Source organism: Channa argus, chromosome 5, assembly GCF_033026475.1.
Source record: "Channa argus isolate prfri chromosome 5, Channa argus male v1.0, whole genome shotgun sequence".
In the NCBI taxonomy this organism is placed as follows: domain Eukaryota; kingdom Metazoa; phylum Chordata; class Actinopteri; order Anabantiformes; family Channidae; genus Channa; species Channa argus.
In genome coordinates, this window is record NC_090201.1 from 12490411 (window position 1) to 12515045 (window position 24635).

At 36.7% G+C, this 24635-nt stretch overlaps 2 protein-coding genes across 7 annotated transcripts; both read right to left on the minus strand.

Annotated features, from left to right (window-relative positions):
* Positions 1-353: 353 nt before the first annotated feature.
* On the minus strand, positions 354-7714 carry adipor1a (adiponectin receptor 1a). Its single transcript, XM_067504994.1, has 8 exons — positions 7619-7714; positions 5422-5637; positions 5224-5340; positions 4223-4394; positions 3848-4034; positions 2965-3152; positions 2616-2809; positions 354-2204 (listed from the first exon to the last, which is right to left on the minus strand). The coding sequence occupies exons 1-8, from the start codon at positions 7631-7633 to the stop codon at positions 2076-2078; spliced, it is 1218 nt and encodes a 405-aa protein (XP_067361095.1). The 5' UTR covers positions 7634-7714; the 3' UTR covers positions 354-2075.
* A 1147-nt stretch (positions 7715-8861) lies between these two features.
* On the minus strand, positions 8862-24425 carry inavab (innate immunity activator b). Of its 6 annotated transcripts, none has more exons than XM_067505339.1 (11): positions 24308-24425; positions 17573-17666; positions 16799-16894; positions 15484-15617; positions 14161-14283; positions 13834-14059; positions 13398-13451; positions 12807-13113; positions 11848-12003; positions 10965-11670; positions 8862-10382 (listed from the first exon to the last, which is right to left on the minus strand). In XM_067505339.1, the coding sequence occupies exons 1-11, from the start codon at positions 24341-24343 to the stop codon at positions 10290-10292; spliced, it is 2025 nt and encodes a 674-aa protein (XP_067361440.1). In that variant the 5' UTR covers positions 24344-24425; the 3' UTR covers positions 8862-10289. The 6 variants fall into 6 exon arrangements, with proteins under 6 accessions (XP_067361440.1, XP_067361442.1, XP_067361441.1 ...); XM_067505341.1 differs by lacking the exon at positions 24308-24425 and adding an exon at positions 24137-24300; XM_067505340.1 differs by lacking the exon at positions 24308-24425 and adding an exon at positions 19150-19457.
* Positions 24426-24635: the final 210 nt, after the last annotated feature.

The window sequence follows — 24635 nt, forward strand, 5'->3', positions numbered from 1 at the left end:
AACCATTTATCCTGTCATTGTTATAGGGTGAGATTCAGGTTACACCCTGGATAGGTCACCAGTCTATCTCAGAGTCAATACAGAGAGGCATGCACAGACAAACAATCATTCACACTCACATTTACACCTACAGTCAGTGCAATTGAGAGTCATCAAGTAACCTAACATGCATGTCTTTGGACTGTTGAAGGAAACTGGGGTATCCGAAGGAAACCCATAATTAAATTATGGTATATATTGTAGTTGTAACTGCTGTGAACATATCTCAGATATATTTCTGCCACTATTTTTGCTCTCACTCCCACTAAGCTCCAACCAACATCTGAAATAGCCATAATAGAGACATGATGAGATGCTTTTTAGACAAGGTTTATATATTCAAAACATTGATTTATAGAATTCATGAAAACAGAATATTTATTTATAACACTGTTTTGCATTTTGTATTATGGACAAGGATGAACAGTAGGCAACACTATTATCTTCACAGGTGATAACTGCTAATATAACATTTCCAGTCGTCCTTAATCCTGCTTGTATTGCCTAGACTGGAGACAACAAGAGACCATGTTTATACATGTGGAAAAAAAAATTTATTACAATAATTTTCTAAGATTACCATTAATAAATATTTATTTACATTTCAGTGAAATGTATGATTTATCACTTTCTACACAGGACAAAACACAAACTTAAGAATACACATTGTTTTAGTCTTTGTAATAAAGCTTGAATAAGTTGATCTAGAAAAAGGAGTCTTAAACAGCAGTTGATACAACCAGTGGAGTTGTAAGTTCAATAATGATTTGATTGTATATATGGCAAGGAAACAAGATAAATCAACATCTGGAAATCCTTGAAGCTCCCTTGACTTTGAAGATAGGCCATTTTATTTAAAAACATTTCCAATGGCCTAAGGCACAGGAATACTATAAGTTTGTATCATACATAACACATTTTAAACTCCATACGGTGTTAAAGTTTTTTCTTTTATACTATATTCTAAGGTGTATTTGATATTTACACCTCTCATTGCATGTAAAATCTAGCACAAAAGATAGATCTCTAGCTGACAAACACAATTTGACTGATCCAAAGCTGTACATTGTGCGTAACCCAGGAACTTAAAATTAATAAATTATGTTTTGTCTGACTCCAGAATTACGACAGGGAAGCTCTTTTCACTTCAACATTTTATGCATCTTAGTCTAAGCTAAACACAATAATGAGGTTTCCACAGCAGCTACAAATTTTTACAGCTTTTCTATGCCATGAACTTGTTCAATATCATTTGCTTGGGACTTTGGTCAATTAAAGTAATGCATAAAAGGCAAAAAAAAAAAAAAGTATACATTTCAGCATAAATTTTTAAGAAACTGAGAATTATCCAACTCCTAACTGATGCCGATTAAAAAAAAATCTGATTTACTGTTCTATTATTCAGACAAATCTGTTGTTCGTAATTTTTGTCTAACTTCAATAGAGCATTTTATTTTGCTTCAATGGGCTTTCAGGGTACAGTTGATATTTTTCTTGCAGTGAGAGGATAAGAAAGTTTGTGTTGGTCCTCTGAGATTTACCAGACAGCTCTATATTCAGTGTCAGAGTAAAAATAGTAAAAAAAAAATAATATATATATATATATATATATATCTGATGACTTTCACACATACCAAGTATATTTTCATCCCCCTTAAAACAAATGAGTGTGTAGGAAGTAAAGCAGACAAACCATGAACCACTAGTGACCATCAGAATCAGGAATATATGATTTAGGTCAAAACAGGATATACTGTAACTTGAAAACACAGACTTCAAGCTTTAAAATTATAAAAGTAGTGCCTTTGAAAACTCTCCATTGTTGATTGGCTAGTTAATGCTACTTTATTGGAGCAAGAAAAAGCCAAAGCAGAAAGACCATAAAACCCAAACAGGATGTTAGCTAATAACAAAAAGTAAGTGACTATATTGAATTCCAGCAGCATTTTAAGAGTGTGTGAGTTACTGTGTGCATGTGGTGTCTGTGTGTATGTGGGCCTATAAATGCAAGTATGACTAAGTCACAGTTAGGGCTCTCAGAGTAGAGTGTCATCTGTGCACCCTCCCTCGAGGCCATAGCGGAACTCCTGCAGATTGGAAACACCGTAGAAATGGATGAAAGCTGCTGCCACAACCAGAACGTGAAAAATCTGATGAGAATGGAACTGGAAAGATTGAAAGAAAGTTATGTGCATTAGTAATGTTAATCAACACATGCCTGCTACATCAAATAATTTAATTATAATATAGAAATATTATTATTTTTTTAATTTTAGTCCTTATTTTATTTATATTTAATGCCAAATAGCCAGGTGTTCTCTCAACCATTAAGAAAAATGTGACAGATTTTCCAACTTCACTATGGTGAATGAAGTCAAGGTACTGTTTTTGTTTTTTTTTTAATTGATGCATTTGAAACACTGTGGTTACTGTGTGCAACCTCCAGTGTTTTCCTCTCACACAGTCAGCAAATCACGTGAGTTAGATTATGGTAAGCGTAGGATCAATGTTTGTGAATGTCAATTTCAACTTTTTCTTTTTATTCTGTCTCTTGCAAGTCTATGCTATATACTTACCCAGATGTCACACTTTCCAGGGAAATAGCGTTCAGGGATCCTAGCTGCATATAGACCAGCACCAGTGATATACATGGCACCCATCAAGTAGAACCAACCCATCTGGCCGACTGTGGTGGCCTTAACAAAGCCCTCCTCAATAGTGAAGTGCATGGTGGGGACAATGCCACTTAGTCCAAGACCCATGAACACACCTAAGAAAGGCATGAACTTGAGTTACTTGGCACATACATCTTCATTAACATTTCTTTGTATTACAAGACAAAATAATATTTTCATTTCAGATGTAGCTGGATAAAATTAAAGGGAAAAACATATCTAACGTTTTATGTTGACAACTGGTGAATACCTGCTCTTGTAGGTCTGTGACGAGGTGTAGAGAATCTGTCCCACTGGGCCACTATGATGGCGGCAATGCCGAGGACACATACAATGGTGAGGTAGATAAGTCGAGGCTGAGGGGAGCAATAGAACGAGTAGTACAGCCACGGCACGAAGGAGCCCATGATGAGGAGGGCAATGCCTGAATAGTCAAGTCTGAAGAGAAGGTGAAAGAGACAAAAGCGCTTTGGGGCCTGAATGAAATATCTGCAGAGGGCAAAAAGCCTAAATAATCAAGTAAACGTAACTTATCTTAATTTAAACTCCCTGTTCATGTGGGATATACTGTACATAGACACAATCACACAGAGTAACCAAGTATTTGTGAGGCTGTAGTTTGGGGGTTTTATTTTAAAAAATTAGCTGGATGCCATTATAGTCTGACATAATAAATTACTTTATCCTGCAGCTTTAACCACCATATCAGAATACAGTACTTTGCATTGCCGCCCTTCACTCACACCTGCACTACAATGGCAGTAATGCAAATGCTGGCATTGCCGGCAGGCTCAGCAGGATAAGTTCAGGGTTCAGTTTCTAGCTCAAAGACATTAGACATACAGTCATGTGATTAATCAAGACACTGTTCTCCCCTATGGTCATTTGTCTTTTTGCAATTACAATTTGGAGCAAAAACTTTTTTTTAAGAAATTGTCTCATTTTAAAAGTAAATGTCTCACACTATACTTCAGGAACAAGGTCACCTTAACAGATCAAGCATTTATGTATGTATTAAAATAAATTGTATTAGCTAAGAGAGATTACTGCAGCATTGTGTTATTTGGCTAATTATTCCTTTAATACATAAAAAAACTACATGAGAAATGCTTTTTGACAATACAAGGACTTACTTGGAGAAGGTGCGAGACACTTTTTCAGAGTGGCAGTAGACCGTATGAAAAAGCCAGGAGAAGCTCAGGCAGAGCACAGCCCCCAGAAAAAACATCCCAAACACCACTTTCTCTTGAAGCGGGGCCATAAAATACATGTTGGGTCGAAGCATGGTTAAAGTGCCCAGACACAGGAATAAGATTAGCCCTAAAGAAGAAGAGGTGTAGTTTTTACTAAGAGCCAACAAGTGAAGAGATAAAAACTATATGTAGCTATTTATTTAAAAATGCATCATCTAACATGCTTTGTCCTAAACAAAGATTTTTAAACAATCTACTGCTATAACTCAACACTTAACATTTTAAGAATGTTTTGTAGGGCTTTTTCATTCTTACCTAAAAGGTGAGTCCAGATGTTTCCTGTCTCAGTGTGAATTCTGAAGATGCTTCCAAAACAGGCCCGGAAAGAGGGCATAGGGGGTCTGTGTCCATGGAGGAGGTAATCATTGTCCTTTAACCACTCAGGCAGGACATGAAAAGGTATTACCCTCCAGCGCCCCTCCCAGACCTGAAAATTCAAACCTTTTAGTTTTCTTTCAAATTTGTACATGTTAACTAGATTTACACTTGTTTAAGTATCTTTTTTTCTGGGAAACAATTCATGATAGTAATCAGCTAAAACTTTTTGTCAGCTAAGTATAAGCTGCCAATTGGCTTCCATGGTGGCTCGTGAGGATCTACATAAATCCTTTGTCTGACATGGAATTATAAAAACATGCTTACCCACATATGAGTCAACTGATAAAGCAGCCACAGGTTGCTCCCTAGTTTCTGTTGTACATCCAGGCTGGCAACTCAATGTCTATTAACCTCACCACTTAACCACGGATACGTACAAAACCCGTTGTAACCTATATGCTGAACAAAGTGTCGAGTTTCACTTCATTTGACGTGTCTGCTGCAATATTTATGTTGGTTCAGCACAGGAATGAGAGCACAGTTGTGTAATGTCATAGGATCCCTGCTGTTTTCCCTAATTTTTTCTCATTAGGAATTCTCATAACCATGTTTCTGAGATTGAGAACAAATAATCTCCTAATGTCTAGTTTTTAACAAGCCGAATTGTCTTTTCATCCATCCATCTATGTATCGTTCTTCAGAAAGTAGTAAAGCTGAGCACTGATTTGTTTAAAAGCCCATGTTGGGAACAGGGAAGCCAAATTGGATACCATGTGCTGACCAGTTCACAATGTGGGTTATTCCCAAGTCACTGTATCAGTGTGAAAGTATAAACTTGTAAAACTGCAGCAAATGCTGGATTGGCGTTGTAATACTAATTATTATTACTTAAAGTTTAATACTTAAAATAATAATACTGAAAATTGTACACAATTTACCTTGTGTACAAATTCCTCCATCTTCTCCATGGCATGGTGAGCTTGAAGTGGTAAGGTCAGGACCTCTCCCACCTCATCCTCCTCCTCTTCTTCATCACCCCCAAGCATTGCAGCTCCCTTTAAATAGATCACAAAAGATTTATTTACGATACTGAGCAGAAACAACATTTCTCTGGACATTTCCTTAAACAGTCCTACCTCTGAATGGACATTTTTAGAGGCTGCCTGTTGCCCCCCATCCTCCTCCAGTAGTGGCCCAAGCTCCATCAGCTCAACATCTGGGACATTGCAGTCCTCAGAGATCCGGCAGTCTGCATCACTTGCAGACCCGTTTCGGCCTGACATAGGGAGACTGCCTGATGACCTACACACAATCTTTGGATTCTGCTTTAGATGGTATACTTCAATTTCCTCCTGAGAAACCACAATTACAGTCAGCGTGACTGGCCAAGTATGTTACAATAGAGAAAAACAAACAAACATACTCACAAAATAGTGACATAAGGTGGGAAACAGTATCAACATACAGGTCTGACTTTTGTATACTGATTGTATACTATAGCGCAGGACAATGCAAGAACAGCTGGAATAAATCCTATATAAATAGCTTAATAAGCAACGTATATAAATGAACAATTCATCCATCTTCTTTAACCGCTTATCCTGTTCAGGGTTGCAGGGGGCTGAAGCCTATCCCACCTGTCATAGGGTGAAAAGCAGGGTACATTGTGGACAGTCTGGTAGTGTATTGCAGGGTCAACACAGAGAGACACACATACTCACATTTATACCTACAGGCAATTTAGAGTCGCAAATTAACCTAACATGCATGTCTTTGGAGTGCGGGAGGAAACCAGAGTACCTGGAGGAAACCCATGAGAGGACGGGGATAATTTACAAACTCCACACAGAAAGGCTGCAGCTGGCAGGTAGATTCAAAATGGGGACCTTCTAGCTGCCCTTAATGCACCATGATACAATTCAATTACTGATGTTTTGCTAGTCCACTTTGACTCCCTTCCTAAGAAATTATTATCAAATCTGTTTTTCGTTAACTTAAACAAGATATCTTAAATATTGATAATGTTAGGTGCTTAGTGGGGATTCCCATACCTCCCTCAATTGTACTCTTATTTGTCCTTACATAAAAATAAGAATATAGATCAGTGTGTGAGTACTAACTAAAGCCAAACTAAAAACCTTCCTTTATCAGCAAATTACTGGAAAGAGTTGTGTTCACAGTTGAACAATTAACTTTTACTCAATAATTTGTTTGATGTGTACCAGTATAGTTTTAGAGGCATTTACAACACTTAAGCAGCTCGTATAAGAGTAATCATTCCCAGGTTGTGGATAATTCTCCTACTGCACAAGACTTAAAATTATTACCCGGAGTCATAGAAGTCTGCCATTACAAACATTAAAAAGTAATTAAAAAGGGTGGTAAGTTTCTCATTAAAAAGGCCCTCATCAAAATTTAATTTTTTGTCACCAATGAATGTTAATATTTATAAAGCTAAGTATATATAAGCTTTATGTCAATTTTAGTCCAGATATGCTATGGCCTTAAGGTTAGGTGTAAAACAGGCCAGCTATTATGTCTCTTAAGTTTACTAAGTACTGTAGGAGGATTTTCCACAACTTGGCAGCCTAAAGGTTGTAATAATAGCTTCTTATTATTAAATCATTAGTCTAACAGTAGTAATATTTAATAACAGCTTCCAACCCCTTATTATGGATGGTGTCAGAAAGTGATAGCCTCCTTGTTTATCCAACTCCTGATGTACGATGGCTGGTGATTTAACTGGTCCCCATATGAAATCCCATTTACTAACTACAAAAGAACAAAAAGGCTTGACTTATTTAGGCCTATGTCACACACAATATCGGTCAGCGGTTACAGTCGGACAATAGTCCTGATATAAGACAAAATATTGAAATATGGCAAAGAGCTGACGGCACAAACAAAACGTTTAGCAAGTTACTGTTAAGAAAAACAAAAACCTGCTGGACGGATGTTGAACACTAATAGCGCAGCGTAGACGGAACACGCAGTACAAAATGTAAACATGCACATATACCGACAACTTTACATAAATTCACCGTCTCATATAGTTAGGTAGATTTTACACAAACCAGAGCCGCATTAATTTAACAACTACCGTCACGTTTAAAAGCTAACTTGTCACGATTGGCTCATATATCAGTTTGCTAACGTTACCTTTTAGCTAGCGCTGAGCTGTCGTTGAGCAGCCCAGGCGACGACACTGCTGTGAATTAACTTGCTGGCAGAAACACAAAAGTCTATACGACGACACAACCCGAAAACGTTCGCAAGATAGCCTACTCTACTGACATATGCTTTGCTACTTTTAATAAAATGTACATATGTTACCTGACAAGGTAGCATTCAAAGCAGGAAGGTAGTTTTTTTTTTATCGTTATGCGAAACGAGATCCTTTCCGGAAGTTGAGATCTCTTCCGTAAACCTAATCCTTTCTAATTTTCAAAATAAAAGCAGCAATAAACTTACTCATTTGTCCGCCTTACTCTGGTAATCATTCATCTAATCTGTAACCGCTTATTGTTTTTAGGGATGCAGGGGGCTGGAGTCTATGTCAGCTGTCAAACGGCGAGAGGTGCACGCTGGACAGGTCGCCAGTCTATGTTAGGGCTAACGAAGAGACATGCACAGGGACATGCGTGAATTAACGGTTCACGCTCACAATTACACCTAGGGTCACCTATTAACCTAATATCATATTTAAAAAAAAAAAAAAATTATATATATAATTTTTTTTATATATATAATTTTTTTTTTTTAAATGCAAAATCTAAATATATAAAATATTATAAACAACACTAAGGTCTGTATTTGTGACAGGTCATGGCAGGTGGCCCCCTACTCTGATAAAATTAATAAAAAAACATCTTTTCAGACACTGATGATTTTCTGAAGTAAGGTCTGATCACTTAGTCCTACTGTTCAGTGGGTAAAATCACAGAGGCTTGCTTATTTTATTTTATATTGCTTCTCCATATTGCTTTTTTTAAAAAGCCTTAACCTCATCTTACTGAATAGATTAGAAAATTACAGTGCCAAAACATCAAACAAGTTCTTGCCTGACAAAGTCACCCAACAGGCTTTCCAAAAACAAATTATTTACATAAAACCCCAATTCATTAAGGACACATTTCTCAGTCATCCACAGTTTTTGATTTGTCATGACCTGCACCGGTGTTACTAATAACACCAATGATGGCTCTGTAAGTGTCCCAGTAACAGCAAGTCAGCATGAAAAATATCAGAAGCTAAACAGAATTCAGCCAGAAATAAGTGTATTGTTTTACCTGTGCTTTTCATGCTGTGACACTTCAAACTAGGTTCACTACAAAACCCAGAAGTGGTGATGGTTAGTAGATAGGGTGACATTGGCATAGAAAATAACTTTTGGCACCACACCTGTCTGTGCTGGATGTGCGTGGTTTCTGTTCCATTTAAAATGATCACCTGACGCTTCCCGAAATGGACCGGCACATTTATTGATCATTGTGTCAAATTAGTTTGTAATAAAACAACAATATATTGTCAAACGTGAAATGGTGAATGGCCTAGTGCTCTTTGTCAAAATTTATTAAAAAAATATTTATTCTTTTATGCAACTCAAAACCAGAAATTCGGACACAAGGACCTCTATCACCACCTTTCTGAAGTCATCAGCTGATTAAAATCTGTCTTATTAGCTGCCTGCCATTCATTTAGGAGGATTTTTGCAATGTGTTTGCGGCAGAAAAAGTGGTTTAAGGCTGTCAAAATGGCTCATGATGCAAGTGAAACATTACCGTTTATTGACTTCCACAGGGAAAACATTTTCACAGATTGAAAACACATCATTAGGGCAACTTAAACTACTGTAACTGATGAATAGAAAACTGTTTAAAAAAGAGGCACACAAGGTAACATGATTGTGGTCTGTTTTTCCCCCTATAGGACATTGGACAAGACAGTATTTACTGCTGCTTGATTTTGCAACCTCAGGTCCATGTCTTCTTTTATTTCAAGTCTGACTTTACATGGACACAATGGTGCAAATCACAATAAATTAACACATAAATAGTTTACCTTGAGAAACCAGTCAGCGTGTACCTGGAGTTGGATTTGTGGTAATCCATTTAATAATCTTACATGATTTACTTTAAAATCTGTTTCAGGATCTTCTTGTAGATCATTGAGTGGCAGTGTTTTCTCAATACAATTTAATACTGTTCACCTAAGAGTTAAATTTGTGTCGGTGCTAACAAGAAGTTAGTGTCTAGTGGTCTCAAACCTAATCAGACACGAATAAAGATGCTGGCAAAGTTCTTTACATTTGATTTTGTAATAATAATAATAATAATAATAATAATAATAATAATAATAATAATAATAATAATAATAATAACAACAATAATAGCTGGCAAACATTAAGATTGAGCATAATTATCTACTTTTTATCTCATGTGAGTAGGTTATTATCTAGTTTCAACTAGTTGATAAAGTCAGTATTTCAAATTACTAAAAAACTGGCATAGCCATAGATGTGTGTTAATACAAGACACATTTGATTCCAAAATGTACATAATAAAGATAAAAAACTTTTGACATTTTGAAGCAGCTCAAGTTCTTAAACATGGTGACTCAAAGCAGGTAATATTACAAACAAAATCTGTATGAAAAAAAAGGGATGTGTTGCTCATTTACATTATATAACAATTTATTTATTTCCTTCATATAGCTAGTTGAAAATGGCCTTTTTAAAAGTCAACATGTCTGTCTTGGACATACCTCCAACAAATCTGAATTATTTGGCAGTGTGTTCGCGTGTACTACTAGCCAATTCCTAAATCTAATACAGCACCATGTGATATGATCAAATACCTAAACCAGTTTCCTGAAAGTTTCACTTTTACCGTGTTTGAAAAAATGTAATCAATAACTGAAATAAGTTAGCTTTGGTTTACAGTGAATAAATCCACCTACAGCCTTTGAGCAAACATGTTCAGTTTGGTGTCAGACTTTCATCACTTTAAACTTGACTAGCAAAGTGAGACCCATCATCTCCAACCCAGTGTCCTTGAGTGTCATCTGCAGGTCTTTGAAGACCCATTCTTTGGAGAACCTAAAAATCAGCAACAGAAAAAAATAAAACTTTTTAGAATCATAATTACATCAATAAGCAAACATTAGTTACAAAACAGTTAAGAAGAGTTCACTTAATATGCAAATGTATCTGTAGCTTTTATTTGTATTCACATAAAGAACCGTTGATAGATTATATCTCATTCATTGATTTTTCATTGTTGTAAAAACTAAAATTTCTGCTGTATTTGGCAGATGCTTTTGTCTAAAGCATCTGGAAATATGCTTGTAAATTAATAAACTAACTTCTTTCTGGTCAAATAGGCAAATTTATAAAACACTACTCATTTCTAATATGTTCTTCTTAATTGCTTTAAGTTTTTAATTTAGTCTTTCAGAGTGGGCATATCCTAATCTTTATTTCCACATACTATTACATTTCTTAAAAATGTCCCTTTGGACACTATGGTTGTAAGATTTGATGATAATTTGTCAAGTAGTCAGTAAAAAATTAAAATTTAAATCCTGTTTTGTAATCAAATAAGACAATTATTCAGCCTATTTGTTGCATTTCGTATTTTTGTCTGACCAACTGTTAATAAAGATACCTCAGTCTGCTTACCGTTTCAGTGTACTTTGGACTTTGGAAGCTTGGAGACTCCCGAAAAGACATGTTTTTCATTCTGACTGCTCCTTGTCTGTCAAGAGAACGGGACCTGGGGGATTTCAGCTGATTGCGTCTGTGCCATGACATGAGCTGTTCATTTACCACTTGTCGTTGGAGACCGCTGGAGTTGTAGTGTGGAGGCTCCCATTGAGCGAGGTTGGGAGAGAGTCTGATATCAGGAACCAAAGGCCTCTGTCCTCTCTGCTGGGACAGAGCACCTTCTTTATACCAATAGTCATATCTGGCAGAAGGACAGGGAGCCTGCTGGGCATAATAGTTCTGTGCCATGTCCATATCAGATGAGTAGATCATTTCTTCATTGTAATAGGATCTGTGAGTAGTAGGGTTGTACTGGTGCCTAGGACTATGGTAAAAGCCAGTACGTGAGTAGGCTTGAGGTCCATAGCTGCCAACTGGGCTACAGTGCGGCAATGCAGACTGATACTTTTTCGGAAAATCACAGGGCAGCTCCTGACACGGGGAGCTGTTGTAAGATGTAAATGAGTGTTCAGAGTTGCTATCCTCAGAGCTTGCATGGCTTCCATAACTGACTGTAGGGGATGGAGTCTCTGGTAAAGTTATACCATATTCGGTCAGTCTCCTCCGCGGTCCTCTGGTGCGCCCACGGTCCTTTTCAAATGAGGAATCAGGGTTGGACAACCTGTACAAATCACAATAATTTAATATAGCAAGTATATTATTGAGGCTACTGAGCAAAGAACTTGTTAAATATTTACATCTTTCAGTCTGATAAAAAAAAATAAAAAGTACAACACAGTGATTTGCACTAATTACATTCAGATAGACAGTAGTATGGATGAGTGTGAGGTGCAGCTACCTGAGAGAGAGCTGTCTATGCACACGCATCTCTGGTGTGGACGGCGTGCTGTTTGACTGAGCGCAGTTCAGCTTCAGATGAGAAAATTGCAGTGGAAGAGGAGATTGTGCTAAGCAAGCATCCAGAGGTGGCAACAGTTCAGTCTTGGCTGGAGTGCTGAATAAGAAACAGGCAGCACAGAAATCTGTTAATTTTCTTTTTTCAGTTCATGCTTTCACAGATCATAAAATCTGAAAACAAATTGTGCTCTTTATGGCAGACATCAACAGTGGAAAAATAAATAAATGTGAAGGCTAGTCAAAAAATGTAGTATAATATGAAGGAATTTAATATATTGAAAAAAATGATTGTTATATTGCCTGATCTCTTTAGTAATAACCACATACTATTAAAGTTTATTGAACTATTACATTTTCAAAGTCAAATTATGGATGATCACCGTTTTAATTTTTTATTGTGGCAATTCGCTACTGAACAATAAACCTGAATCATAAACCTGTATCAATGTGTCATGAATGATTAAGTTGTTCAGTGTTGGCTCAACCCCACAGCAGATGGCAGTGTTGCACACTGACATCTGCATTGTGACTATGACTATTTTGTCCAGCAGCAATAAAAAGAAAGGAAAAAAAAAAAATACTTTCTTGAGTTTACTACATGTTCATTATTCACAAATTCTAGAAGCATTGGAAACATGAACAAGGATACAAATATGTACAAGTCATGTCCATTCAGTTGAATCAATTTTTTGCTAGGGCATTAGTAGAGCATTACTTTTTCATTTGCATTATCTTGTTTTTTTATTAAGCTTTCCCTACAAAGTTTTGCCAGCCGCCTTTATTCACAAACTTGTTAAAATCTGCACCTTATTATATCCGCATTTCTACAAACTATACTTTGCTTTTCTAAAACTTCAAACTTGTTGAACAGGAATGGAGTTATGATGGATGGCGTGTCACCTCGTCTTGCTGGATGAGCGCGTCTTCTTGCTCTTCTCATATGGTTGGTCAAGACTAGACTCGGTCCATGGGGAGTGCTGGATGGGAGGAGACTCGTACATGGGGCTTGACCTTAAACACAGTGAAGTTTCGAGTTCTGGATGAGGAGACTGACATGGGGTCAGTGGCAGGGGCTGTGGCACCACAGATGAAGACATATAGGAGCCGTCTTCAGAGCACGGTAAGGACACAGGCGGAGGCTGAGGAGGATCAGTCTCTACAGGATAGGAGTGTCCTGAGGACGGCTGTGATGACTGGCTTGTAACTTCTATAAATAACAGAAATAACACTGATAACTATTAAGGTAGATTTCCCACACATCTCCTCCACGGGGCGTTTATGAAAATGCTTTTCGAATGTATTGTTTTATTAAAAGAAACAGTGAGTACTTGATTTAAAGAGTACTTGCTGGACTCTGGTTATACTGCTCTGTGTTTTATGGTTAATTAGTCCTTCAAGAAACACTATCCAGCTTTTAAACGACATACATTTGGTCCATTAACATTTGACCTCAAATGAACGGTCGCTTTCACTGTCTGAGGTAAATCCTACCTTCGTCTTGAACTGCAGAATCCGAGAGAGAACTGTCATCAGATGTGCCAAGATCTGGTAAACAGAAACAGACTTGATTTTTATGTAAAGTATCAAATGACACATTTCTACAAACATATGAAGAGCCAAGTAATTGTCAAGAAGTATCAGGTCATTAGGGGAGAAAAATAAATTAGGAAAGAAATTGGTAATGCATAGATTACAGCCAGCGACTTACAGGGTAAGTACAGTGAACTTATTGTGTACTTATTAGTAACAACGGTGTACCTGCACAGTACCTATTTGTTGTTACTTTATAACAATAAGCAAATTGGGTAACAAGATGAGAATAAGAAAAATACCTATAGCGTCAGTATATTCTAGTACTAAAGGGTACTTATTAAATATTACATGATTGTTGTACATTGTTGTAGTTGCCTTACTTGGCATATCTCACCTTGTTGTGTAATATTAAAAGCAGGGAGTGGTGATGATCGGCCATGCTCCAGGCGCAGCTGAAAGGCCCTCTCTTGAAGCAGTTTGAGTTTCTTCTCCTCTCTCTTGCACTGCTGCTGACGACTCTTTTTAACAGCCTTACTCAGGTGATCCTCCTCACAGAGCTTCCGAGCCGCCTCATATATTTTCATTTGAAGTGCCAACTCAGCATCCACTAAAGTGTAAGACTGTGAAAAAGATATTTTTTATGATTCATGTGACACCATTCAGAATCTCACTAAAGTTGACATTATTTTAAAATGGCATTATTCAATCTTGGTGATTCTACCTCTTTTCCTTGAGGAATGGTTTGTGCATCCAGTTTAAAAGCCGCTCCAATGCGTCTGCGAATGTGTGGAGGCTTCTCTCCAGGCAGCAGAGGGTAATCATCTGAAAGGCATCCCGTCAACTCCTAAACAACACAGACAATAATTTAAACCCAATTGGCCACAAAAAATATCAAAACAGATACAGGATTGATGAAATTAAAATAAAGACATCTTACAAGTAAAACACAAAAAAAACCTTTCAGGTTAGTTGTTCAAATAAAGACTTGCAAAACCTTTCAGAGAGTTTATTCAATGGTATATTCAGTAGTTTTAAAATTACGTACAAGTAACTTATAATCTGCAAGTAATCTGCTCTTCTTACATGTTAAGGCATATGCGTTCAGGAAACCTGTTGCATAATTCTGTGTTTGCAGAGATTTCCTTCCACTGCACATTCTTTAGGCTTCACTTTCTCACTCTATCTGGGCACAAACCCACTTTAGAGCATGGCAACACTAATGGATTTAATTCAACAATGGTGATAAAAGACTGTTACATTTAGTCACTTTCTGCCAGTCACCTCCAATAGACAGACAGAAAGGTAAGCTCAGTCAGTAAACTTATTTGTTCTTTTGTCATTGAGAGAAGGGAGAGGCATCATGCCTCTCATTAGTTCACCTGAGCATGTCCCAACAAGAGTGCCCAGCCCAAGTGTCAACAGGAAAGAATGATCAAACCTGGGATTTTACCTTGGAGCAACTATGCACAGCTGAGAAACTGCAAGTTTGTGTCCAGTTTCGCAATGAACCTCTATTTGACAGTAAGAAAAATTGTGTCAGAGTCAACTCTCAGACTGGATTTAAACTCAGGGTTCTATGGGAACATTTAAATTAAATTTTATCTACACAGTATATTTAAAATGAAAAGGGATGATGTCTGTTTCCTGCTTAGTGGTTATTAATGAATTTATGTATTTTGAATTTCCCTCCCTTTCCTTTTTTTTCCCTCTACATCTTCAACATGGCTGAACATATATCTGAAATGTCCAACTTATACGAGTCATCAAATATCTTGTACAAAAGTACCCCACCTATTTCATGATTTATGAAAAGGTGCTTAGTCATCTGCAATATGGAGAGTATACTGTGTAACAGTGTGCCTAAAGACGTTACAAATGTTGTAATTTTTGTTTTGTCTGTGTACTTTATTAACGTTTTAATGAACTTGGATTATTATGATTGTTTGCCAGAATTTGCTCAATGACAAGTATTTAATGTCTTTTTGTGCAGTCTCGTTATTCTTTTGACTGTTGGCCTGTTGTTTTGTCGATCACTATTACTTACAGCTTCTCGGATGCAGAGCTTCTTTAGCTCTAGTATGCAGAGCTCCAGGCGATCTTGAAGAGCCTGGTGTTTGAGCTTCATGGCCCGTGTGTGTGTGGTTACATCCTTCATACGTGTTGTTGGGCTGTCGGAACCTGTATAGAAGAAAAACAATTAAACTCATCTGGGAATATGTGACTGAAGTGTGACATTGGAATTTATAGTAAAAAAAATTAATACGTCAAGAGAGAAGAGAGAAACTAAACAAAACACATAAAATAAAAAGACTCAGCAGTACATATATTAAAAGAAAATAAATGAAATCAAAAAGTAAGTTAAGGTTTAACTTATGCCTTTTGACATCCATTATTGTATTTTAGTTAACCTATAAATGTTGAATTTATAAGATTAGATGAATTAATTACAGTCAAAAGAAAAATAGCCTCCTTAGCCTTATAAGCACTCAGAAAGGCAAAGCAGTAATTGATTTACAGTGATAAAAATAACAGACGATCCATAAGATGTTTTGACAATAAAAAAAATATAAACATTCACAATACACACATGTAAAACTGTGCAATCCCTTACTACAGTCAATAAATGCCAGCAAAGCTTATTGTGTTCTGTGACACTTACAAAGAGCTTTTACGCCACATGGATAGTTATTTTAGTCTTAACTTGAAGCTGGGTGCACATGTGCAACGTGAACAATATACATGAAGTTTAAAAAAACAAACACACAAAACAAACAAAAAATTTACCAACATGTTTAAGTTTGCTATAAATCGTTTTGTGTCATATACATAATTTTAGGTCAAAAGGTCTTGGGTTCAATCGCAAAACAGATACAATTGGGAAAGTGAGAGAAAAAACTCAGCCCTTAGTTTTCCCATTATTCCCACCCTGAGGTGCCCTTGAGCAAAGCCCTTAATCCTCAAATGCTTCAGGGGAACTGCTGGCTGAAATTTCCCTAAATTAATGTGTTTTTAAAGAATATAACAACAGCATTTAACCATTTATCATATATGAACCCAATTTCATGACTCAGCAATACAATTAAATATACAAAATAAACAGGGCATGATTAAAAAAACATCCTAATGTATAATTCAAATTCAAACACTAATTGACCTGACTAATTACTATCATGGTACAGAGAATAAGCTGCATTGTTGATTAAACTGCTTAAAAATACTCTTAAGACGTGTTCCTAATGCTGGCAATGCTTGCTTTGCCATTTGATCTCTTCTAAATCAAATTATTTCTAATAGAAAGTACACTTTCATTATAATCAGATTACAGACAAACACAATGAATAATATGACAGAAGACGTACCTTTTACTTTTATTGTCGTTTTCCTTAGTGACACTGAAACTGTGTCAGAATCCTTGTTACTATAAACAACGTGTGAGTGTTTGTCGGCCTCTGTGACTAATGACATTAAGATTAGTGTTAGAGCTGGGAGTGGCTTCTGGTAAAATGCAAACAGTGCCACATACCTTCAGAGATTATTAACAGAATCCCTGCAGGTACTAACAAACATCTGAGGTGCAACAGGAAAAAAGTGTGACAACACTACAATGGGGGAAAAAATTCCTCTTCCTACAGTGACAATGCCCCCATTCTCTGCAGATCAACACTTTTCATTGTAAAGAGCAGACATCGCATGCCTCAACTAATGAGCAAACCATGTCAGAAAGATCAAAATTGATGGGTGCATAGTACTGGCAAATCCACAAATGGGACGGAAGTCATGGTTAGTTTTTGGGACAGAAACAACAGTATAAATACACAAATTCTGGTTGACTGGGCAAATAAAGTACTACATTTTATTTGCACACAGGCCGATTGGCTCTTTATTATACAAATGCTAATAAATCTATGTTAGGAAGATTTCTTATTTGTGCTCTGTTTGCAGTAGTTTGACAGCTGGTGCTGGTAAGACTACTATGGGCTGGAATGGGCTAAAGTGTGTGGCTAATTGTAAGATTTAAAAACCTCCAGCAAAAGTATACTGAGTTTAGTTGTTTCACACAAACAAGTCAGAGATGTAGACATTTGTGTGATGACATATTCATGCCTGTAACTTCGACATTAAAAATATTTTACCAGAGTGAAGGATGATGCCACTGTCAGAGTCACTGATCTCTCCGTTGCCTTCCATGTAGATTGACTTCCCACTGCTGTTCTTCAATGGAGAATTCTGTGAAGTATGATTGCAGTTTTAGACGCAAATCACTATATCAAATGTGTGTGTGTGTGTGTGTGTGTGTGTGTGTGTGTGTGTGTGTGTGTGTGTGTATATATATATATATATATATATATATATATATATATATATATATATATATATATATATATATATATATATATATATATATATATATATATATATATATATATATATATATATATAAAAAATATATGATTAGAATTAGACTATTATAATAGTCTAAATCCACAGACTGAAGCCAAGCCTCAAGCAAAACTGAATTAGGACACCCCATTACACAATATTGTGACCAATTGCTTTAAGGATTCAGGTGTAACTTGCCTTCCTATATCTGTCAGGTCTAGTCACAGCATGAGTACATGTACATGCTACCAAGTCTGAAGTGTTTCCTGTGAGATCATGAAATCGCTGTCATCTCATTCTTTTTGATAAGCAGCTCACGACATATGAGCCATATCCACATGCAGTGTCAAATAACAACTTCGAGGTGTGTTGGTTAGATTATTAACCAAGGGAATACTGGACTGTAGTGGAGGCTGCATTCCAACACACAGCAAGTTTAGACTCAGTCAGTGGCAAGATGCTTCTCTAGCATTGTATTGAGGAACAACGCAAGTCATGAGCCCTAACATACACATTATGTTTCCACCATAATGTCTGGCTGAAATTTAGCAACATACAGGGATCCGTAAAATGCCATTATTGCTGCCAACATGATGTGAACATGACACACTGTCCACAAGGCTCTTATGACTGTGACTCAACTCTTCACTCCTCCAGATCACGGATAAACTTGCAAAAACAGCAGCTGGTTAAGATAAAACAATTTATGTACAGAAAACAGAAACAAGATTATACAGCAAAAAACTGAAATGTCAAAATCAGCAAGTTTAAAAATGTCCCATTTTAAAGGGAAGAAACTAAAAAAAGTCATATCATGTACTATAGATGTGCATTACGTTGCCTTAAAAACAAACACTATGAAACATTGAAACACTAAGCCGGCTATTAATTTTTGATGATTCACTTGATATTTTATCTGTGTAAAAACACTTCCTACAGTATGTGTTAGTTTCACTATCATACTTGTTTTTATTAAACCCTAATATATACACACACACACACACATATATATATATATATATAACACTACCAAACAAAAAGCTAAAAGTTGTTCCAATATTGAAAGTGCTAAGAAAAACTAAAAAAAAACTATTCTCTCATTATTTTAAGTCAGCTGTTAGCGCGACAGACACAACAATCTCAAAACAGACAAAGTTCATGCCAAAGAATGCCACTTTAAAATTTTAATTTAAAAAATACTTTTAACAAAATATACCAAAGTTATATCACAGTAATCCAAATTAATCTACTGAGGACACTGGATGAATTTAAAAAAAAGGGTACAGCACATAAAACTATCATATGAAGAAGACGTGAACAATTTACTTACTTAATGAGAAATTGGAAAAACTGTGGAAATCCAAAGACTGAAACTATCCCAACTTAAAGTGAAATGGACAAACACAGAACTGTGTGGAGTCTGAACAGGAATTACGACTCGCCCACTAAGAAAGCGCTGCCTGCTGAAGAGGAGTGGCCTTATACATCGAGTGCTGAACGTTTTGAGTCAAGATCATGTAACTCGGTGCTCCCGTCTGAGTGTGAAACTGTGTCAACAACAATGGCCAATACAGTCAGAAATTACCGCTTCACTTTAGGCTCATATCAGTTTACCACACATGGGTGGTGACAGCCTTGCAAAAGCATCAGCCCCAATACAAAAACACTAGAACATAAATAAAACAAAATGAGAGAACCCTGGAGAAGCATGACCAACAGCATGCATATATAAGTTCAGTTTTATTCTATGAATCTTAGTAGTTCATTGTCAAAAGCAATAAGTTTTGGTGACAGATTAATTGTGCAAGTTTTTTTTTTTTTTTTAATCACCAACATATAAATAAACCCTGATTTTGTTTAATCTAATAAGATGGGAAACTTATCATCTTTGGTCTGTGAGCACTTTCTTTTGTACCAAACAAGCAATCTAAAGACAATCCATTTCAATCTGAATAGCTGTAGTTGACATTTTCTAACGCTATTCTGACACAATTTTTTGACCACATGATTAAACTGATTAATGTGTGTAATGCTTTAGCAATTAATCAATTAGGGAGCAGGTTCAAAGAACAGGTGATTGGTTACAGATGAATCGATATGTCTTGATAACTGCTGGTGCATCTCACTATCAATGACGTGTTTTCTCACAATGGTCATAATAAATCAGTGGTGCCGTACTGTTATAGTTTCAAGGGGCTGATATCTGTTGACTGCATGATGTCTGCTGCCATCTCCTGGTTGCTGAAAAGCTTCATAAAATGAATCACTAATTTACCATTGTATGATTTTCTCAGTATCAGACGTTCCCCCACCTCTCCATCTGTTCACAGACTACCAGTGCAGAGGCCATTTTTGTTTCCACTAAAAAGAGTGAAACATGGTGACAGGTCAGTCCGCAAGATTTACAGACACCCAGAGGCAGCACCTGCTCTGTAACTGCATGGCTCACATTCATTCTGAATCTCAATATTCATTTTGGCTTTCCAGGAATGTTGGTGCTCAAACACACGGACAAAAGGTCCAGCAATTCCCAGACGCTCAAGAATCACATCTCAGATGACATGGCACCAAGAAACCAGCAGCTACATTAGAAAGCAGCAGATAATGTATCTAGTTCAGTAACTTCAACACTTAGGCTTCACAGTGGGAAAGCTACAGGAAACATTTTAGAGATAACAGCAATGTAGGCTGCTGAAACGCTGCAGCAGCAAATATAAACATTATGATTCAACAATTTTGATTGGGGGCCTGGTGGCGGTTTTCAAGCAAAAATTGCAGAAAATGAAAAGGTTTTAACTCATAAAATATGAACAATTTGTTCTGTTAGTTTTCACTGGTAGTAAACAGAATATCCCCTACACAATAGACATTTTAGGATGTCACCTTAAACTATGGAGACAAGCACTATTTTCTTTTTTAGACCATAAAATGAAAACTCTTCATTATTTGCAGTCTTAGATTCATGTTTTTAAGTTAAACATTGCATGTTAAAAATCATCTCTCATTTTTAGCATGTTGTTTAAGCTGTTTATTAGTTTGACAATGAGCTGAAGCCACAACTAAAACCACATAGAAATAATAGCTGACTCATATTACTCATCAATATTGGCTTTTCAACAGATCAATGAGCATACAATTTATCACAGCACCTGCATATTTATAAATAAAATGTTTCACTAGGTTTCCAAAATCATAGATTATACGCTGCAGGTGCACTGCAGGGTGCTTCAACCAGTGGGAGGCTGCATGTTCCTTCAGTCTCTTCCTGAATATCAGCTGCCATTTGATTGATCCCAAAATTAACTGCTCTGTCTTTGTGAACACTAACAAAAACTGAAGGTTTGAACACACATGCGCATCTGCATGTTAAACCTACAGAAAGTGTATTATTTGGATCAAGACCACAAAATGAGCCACATGGGTTGCCTTTAACTGTCTACTCTAACACCACCTTCACTAAAATGAACAGAATCAGTTAATAAAAAATACATAATACAATGTATTATGTACACAGAGCTACAAAAAGGAGTTAACACAACAGGCCCATTAGTTGTAGTATCATTTGGAGGATGTAGTTTTGGGTACTGTTGATGTCTATCCCATTTCAATCAACAGGGTTAAAGTTAACAACAAAAACACACTGCGACACAAACTACTGCCACTGCCGAACAAGGAGAACAAAAACTAAAAGATCACAACCTTCATGACGTGAGGATTTATTACTGATATTAGTCTGTAAAGTGGCAACTAAGTGAACTCTGAAGAGAGGGATAATGCCTACCACTGACCAGCGCCTGCATGGTAACAGAATAAAAAAGCAACAGAAGAGCCCTTTGGAAACATGTTTTGTGACAAACAATCTCATTACCTTAAACCAGATATAAGGGAAACGCAGTCATGCAAATGAATAACAGTCTTTCTCTGGCTGTGGGAAATAGTGAGACACTACAGGATTGTTTCTTATGCGAACAGTAATTTAATGTTTGTGCTTAACTGTGCTTAGAAAAAAGAGAATAAGAAGTTAAAAAATCATTAGACATTAGAGTTTATAGTGTGATCCCTCTGAGTGGATAGGAAACCAGTTAGAACACATTTAGTCGTTAACAAATATGTAACATCAGTGACTGTACAGCAAAGTCCATCGTGACTGAAGTGAAGAGTAGTTTGTCAACTTCCCACTTACACTCCTGAACAACACAGGCAACCAGTGTTACAGTATGTCATCCCTAGTGTGTACAATCCAGAAGTCCCTGAGAGACAGAGGGTGGGCTCTGTCCTGGCAACACAGCAGCTGGCATAACAAATTCTTAAGTCCTTTTATTAGTGTACAGCTAGACTACTCTGCAAGCATGTGGAGCCATCAGCTGCCACTGGATCGCACATTTTCCCTGAGTATATTCCCTGCTTGCTTCTTCCACCGGGGGCTAATAGATTCATTTGCTGTTATGATGCTTACATCAAGGTGGTGTCAATAAAAAGTGCTATAAAGTTGAACTAATGTACTGCAAAGCCAGAGGCTTTAAAAGGCAAACAAAAGCAATGCTTGGAGGTGCTGAGCTCCCTCCCACCTCTCTCTGCCTGCAGCCAACTTTAGGCTTTTTGTTCCCTAAAGGCTCTAAATGATTATAATAAAGATGTGAAATAATACTGTATGCATCTCAAATAAGCAAGTGTGGAGAAATTTGTGTTTGATGTGGATTACTGAACTATATGTTTGTGCTCCACCAAGTAAATGAAAGCCTATTCTAAACTGTGACCAAGCCCAAAACTGTGGCTGAGTGAACAAGCTTAAATACATCAACATCATGTCACAGGGAGGACATTTATGTCTCCTTCAAGTAGCTTTAAAATCTAGTTGTCCAACACTATAACAATTCTATACTGTATATACACTCAGTTGGCAGTTTATGAGGTACTTCTAGATACAACTAAAACAAGTCCTGCAGTAAATCCTCGCTTTATAAAGCTGACAGTATTCAGGTTTAGTTTAAACTTTTTAAAAGGGGTGTTTAAATGTATGATCCTTTTGGGAGATGTAGTTGATTTAGTGTGGATGGTTGTCCCTGCAACAGACTTGTGACATGTCCATCGTGTACTAGCGAGTGCCACTAGGGAGTACTAGAGTTGAAATTCACAGTATTAAACAGAGAAGACTTACTGATATTGAACTGAGGCTCGCCGATATAAATGGCTTAGACAAAAATCACATAAACATCTATCAGTATAATGTAGTAAAAATCAAAAGTTATGCAAATTAGAAGAACAAAAGATTGTCACCTTAAAAATGCAGGATTATTTATATAAGGCTGCATTAGTTTTAGCAATCCACTAAAAAGTCTGCATCAGTCCACTAAATGGAAATATTCTAGATGTCTTGTACATCATTTTATACAAAATGATCTAAAACTCAGCTTTATAGTTCTGGCTTCTCTAAAAATGTAAGAAACACCATGAAAGATTTAAATGAACTTCTGCAGGTTTAAACAATGCTTTACTGCACAGCATGAGTTTGCTCACTGCTAGGTCAGTGAGGTTTCATGGGTTGCACCAACTCTGTCCTCCTGCCCCAGGTCAAAGCTCAGGAATGTGGAAGCAGCAGGATATTTTCAATGCAAAGGATTACATACTACCTAATGGGTCTATTGTGCTTAAGGAAGGTAAAGAGTCTAACACAAAATAACTTAATTAAGTGGCTAACATTTTTGCAATTAAACATCTTAAGAATAATGTGTGTACGTATGTGTATAAAGCAGGTAACACTACTCAACTATCACAATTATCCATCATATAACAAAAGTGAATGTAAAAATCAAGAAATTACATTTTAACATATTGGTTCCTCTTAGATGTGTGTTCTTTAGCGAGTTGTACTTTTCTGTTGAAAGAGGATGTTAGATGCTCATTACTTCTCCAATGGCATTATACGCCATTAAAAGTTGGTTCGGATTTACAAACAGCTGACGCATTTAATGGAAATGACAATGTTAGTGGGAGTACTGCAGCCATGCTAATGCAACACAATTCACACAAGAAAGACAAATGGCACAACAGGCTTGACCAGAATCTGGAGCAACTTCACACAGTGTAGTGGTTTATCATTCATCCCTTTAATCAACAGAACACTGCTGGGCCTCAGCTACGAAAAGTTTAGCAAAGTTTAAGTCTCGCTTTGGTGGTCTGCTTGCACCCAAACTATTCACTCTGAAGTTGAATTTACGTATGTTCAGAGGGATAAGTAAGTTAAAAACTTATAAAGTGAAGTCAGAATATCACCTGAGATAAATGTATCTCATAGTGCCCGTTGGTTTTACTCTTACCTTGATAGCCAGTTAGCTAAGTTAGCTAGCATCGTGCCTCTTCTCTACCCATACAATAAGCTCCACTGGTTCACAGTGTCCCAGATTACAGCTGGAAGTTTTCTTACAACGACAAAAGAGCTGAAAATGGCAACACTAAACCCCTGCGTTATGACACTGTCGATTACTTACGTGTCTGCATGAGTAATTATACCGAAGAATAACCATTAAATATCGAGTTTTACAACCCAAGCGAAACTTTTTCCAGAAGCTACCTGAGCTCAATAAAGCAATGCTGCGTTACCTTCACGTACTGTCGAATATATGGGCGAGATAACAGCATCAAGTATTCACCATGGTAACCACGTTTCCGACAAATAACTTAAAACTGCGGAAACTATTCTTATTAAGTAATCACATTCAACAACGTCATAGTGAAACTGCTTTATACAGTTATTCAATCACTTCGTTAAGGTTTTTATTTTAATTGTTAATTTATCCTCCGTGTACTCCTGCTGCC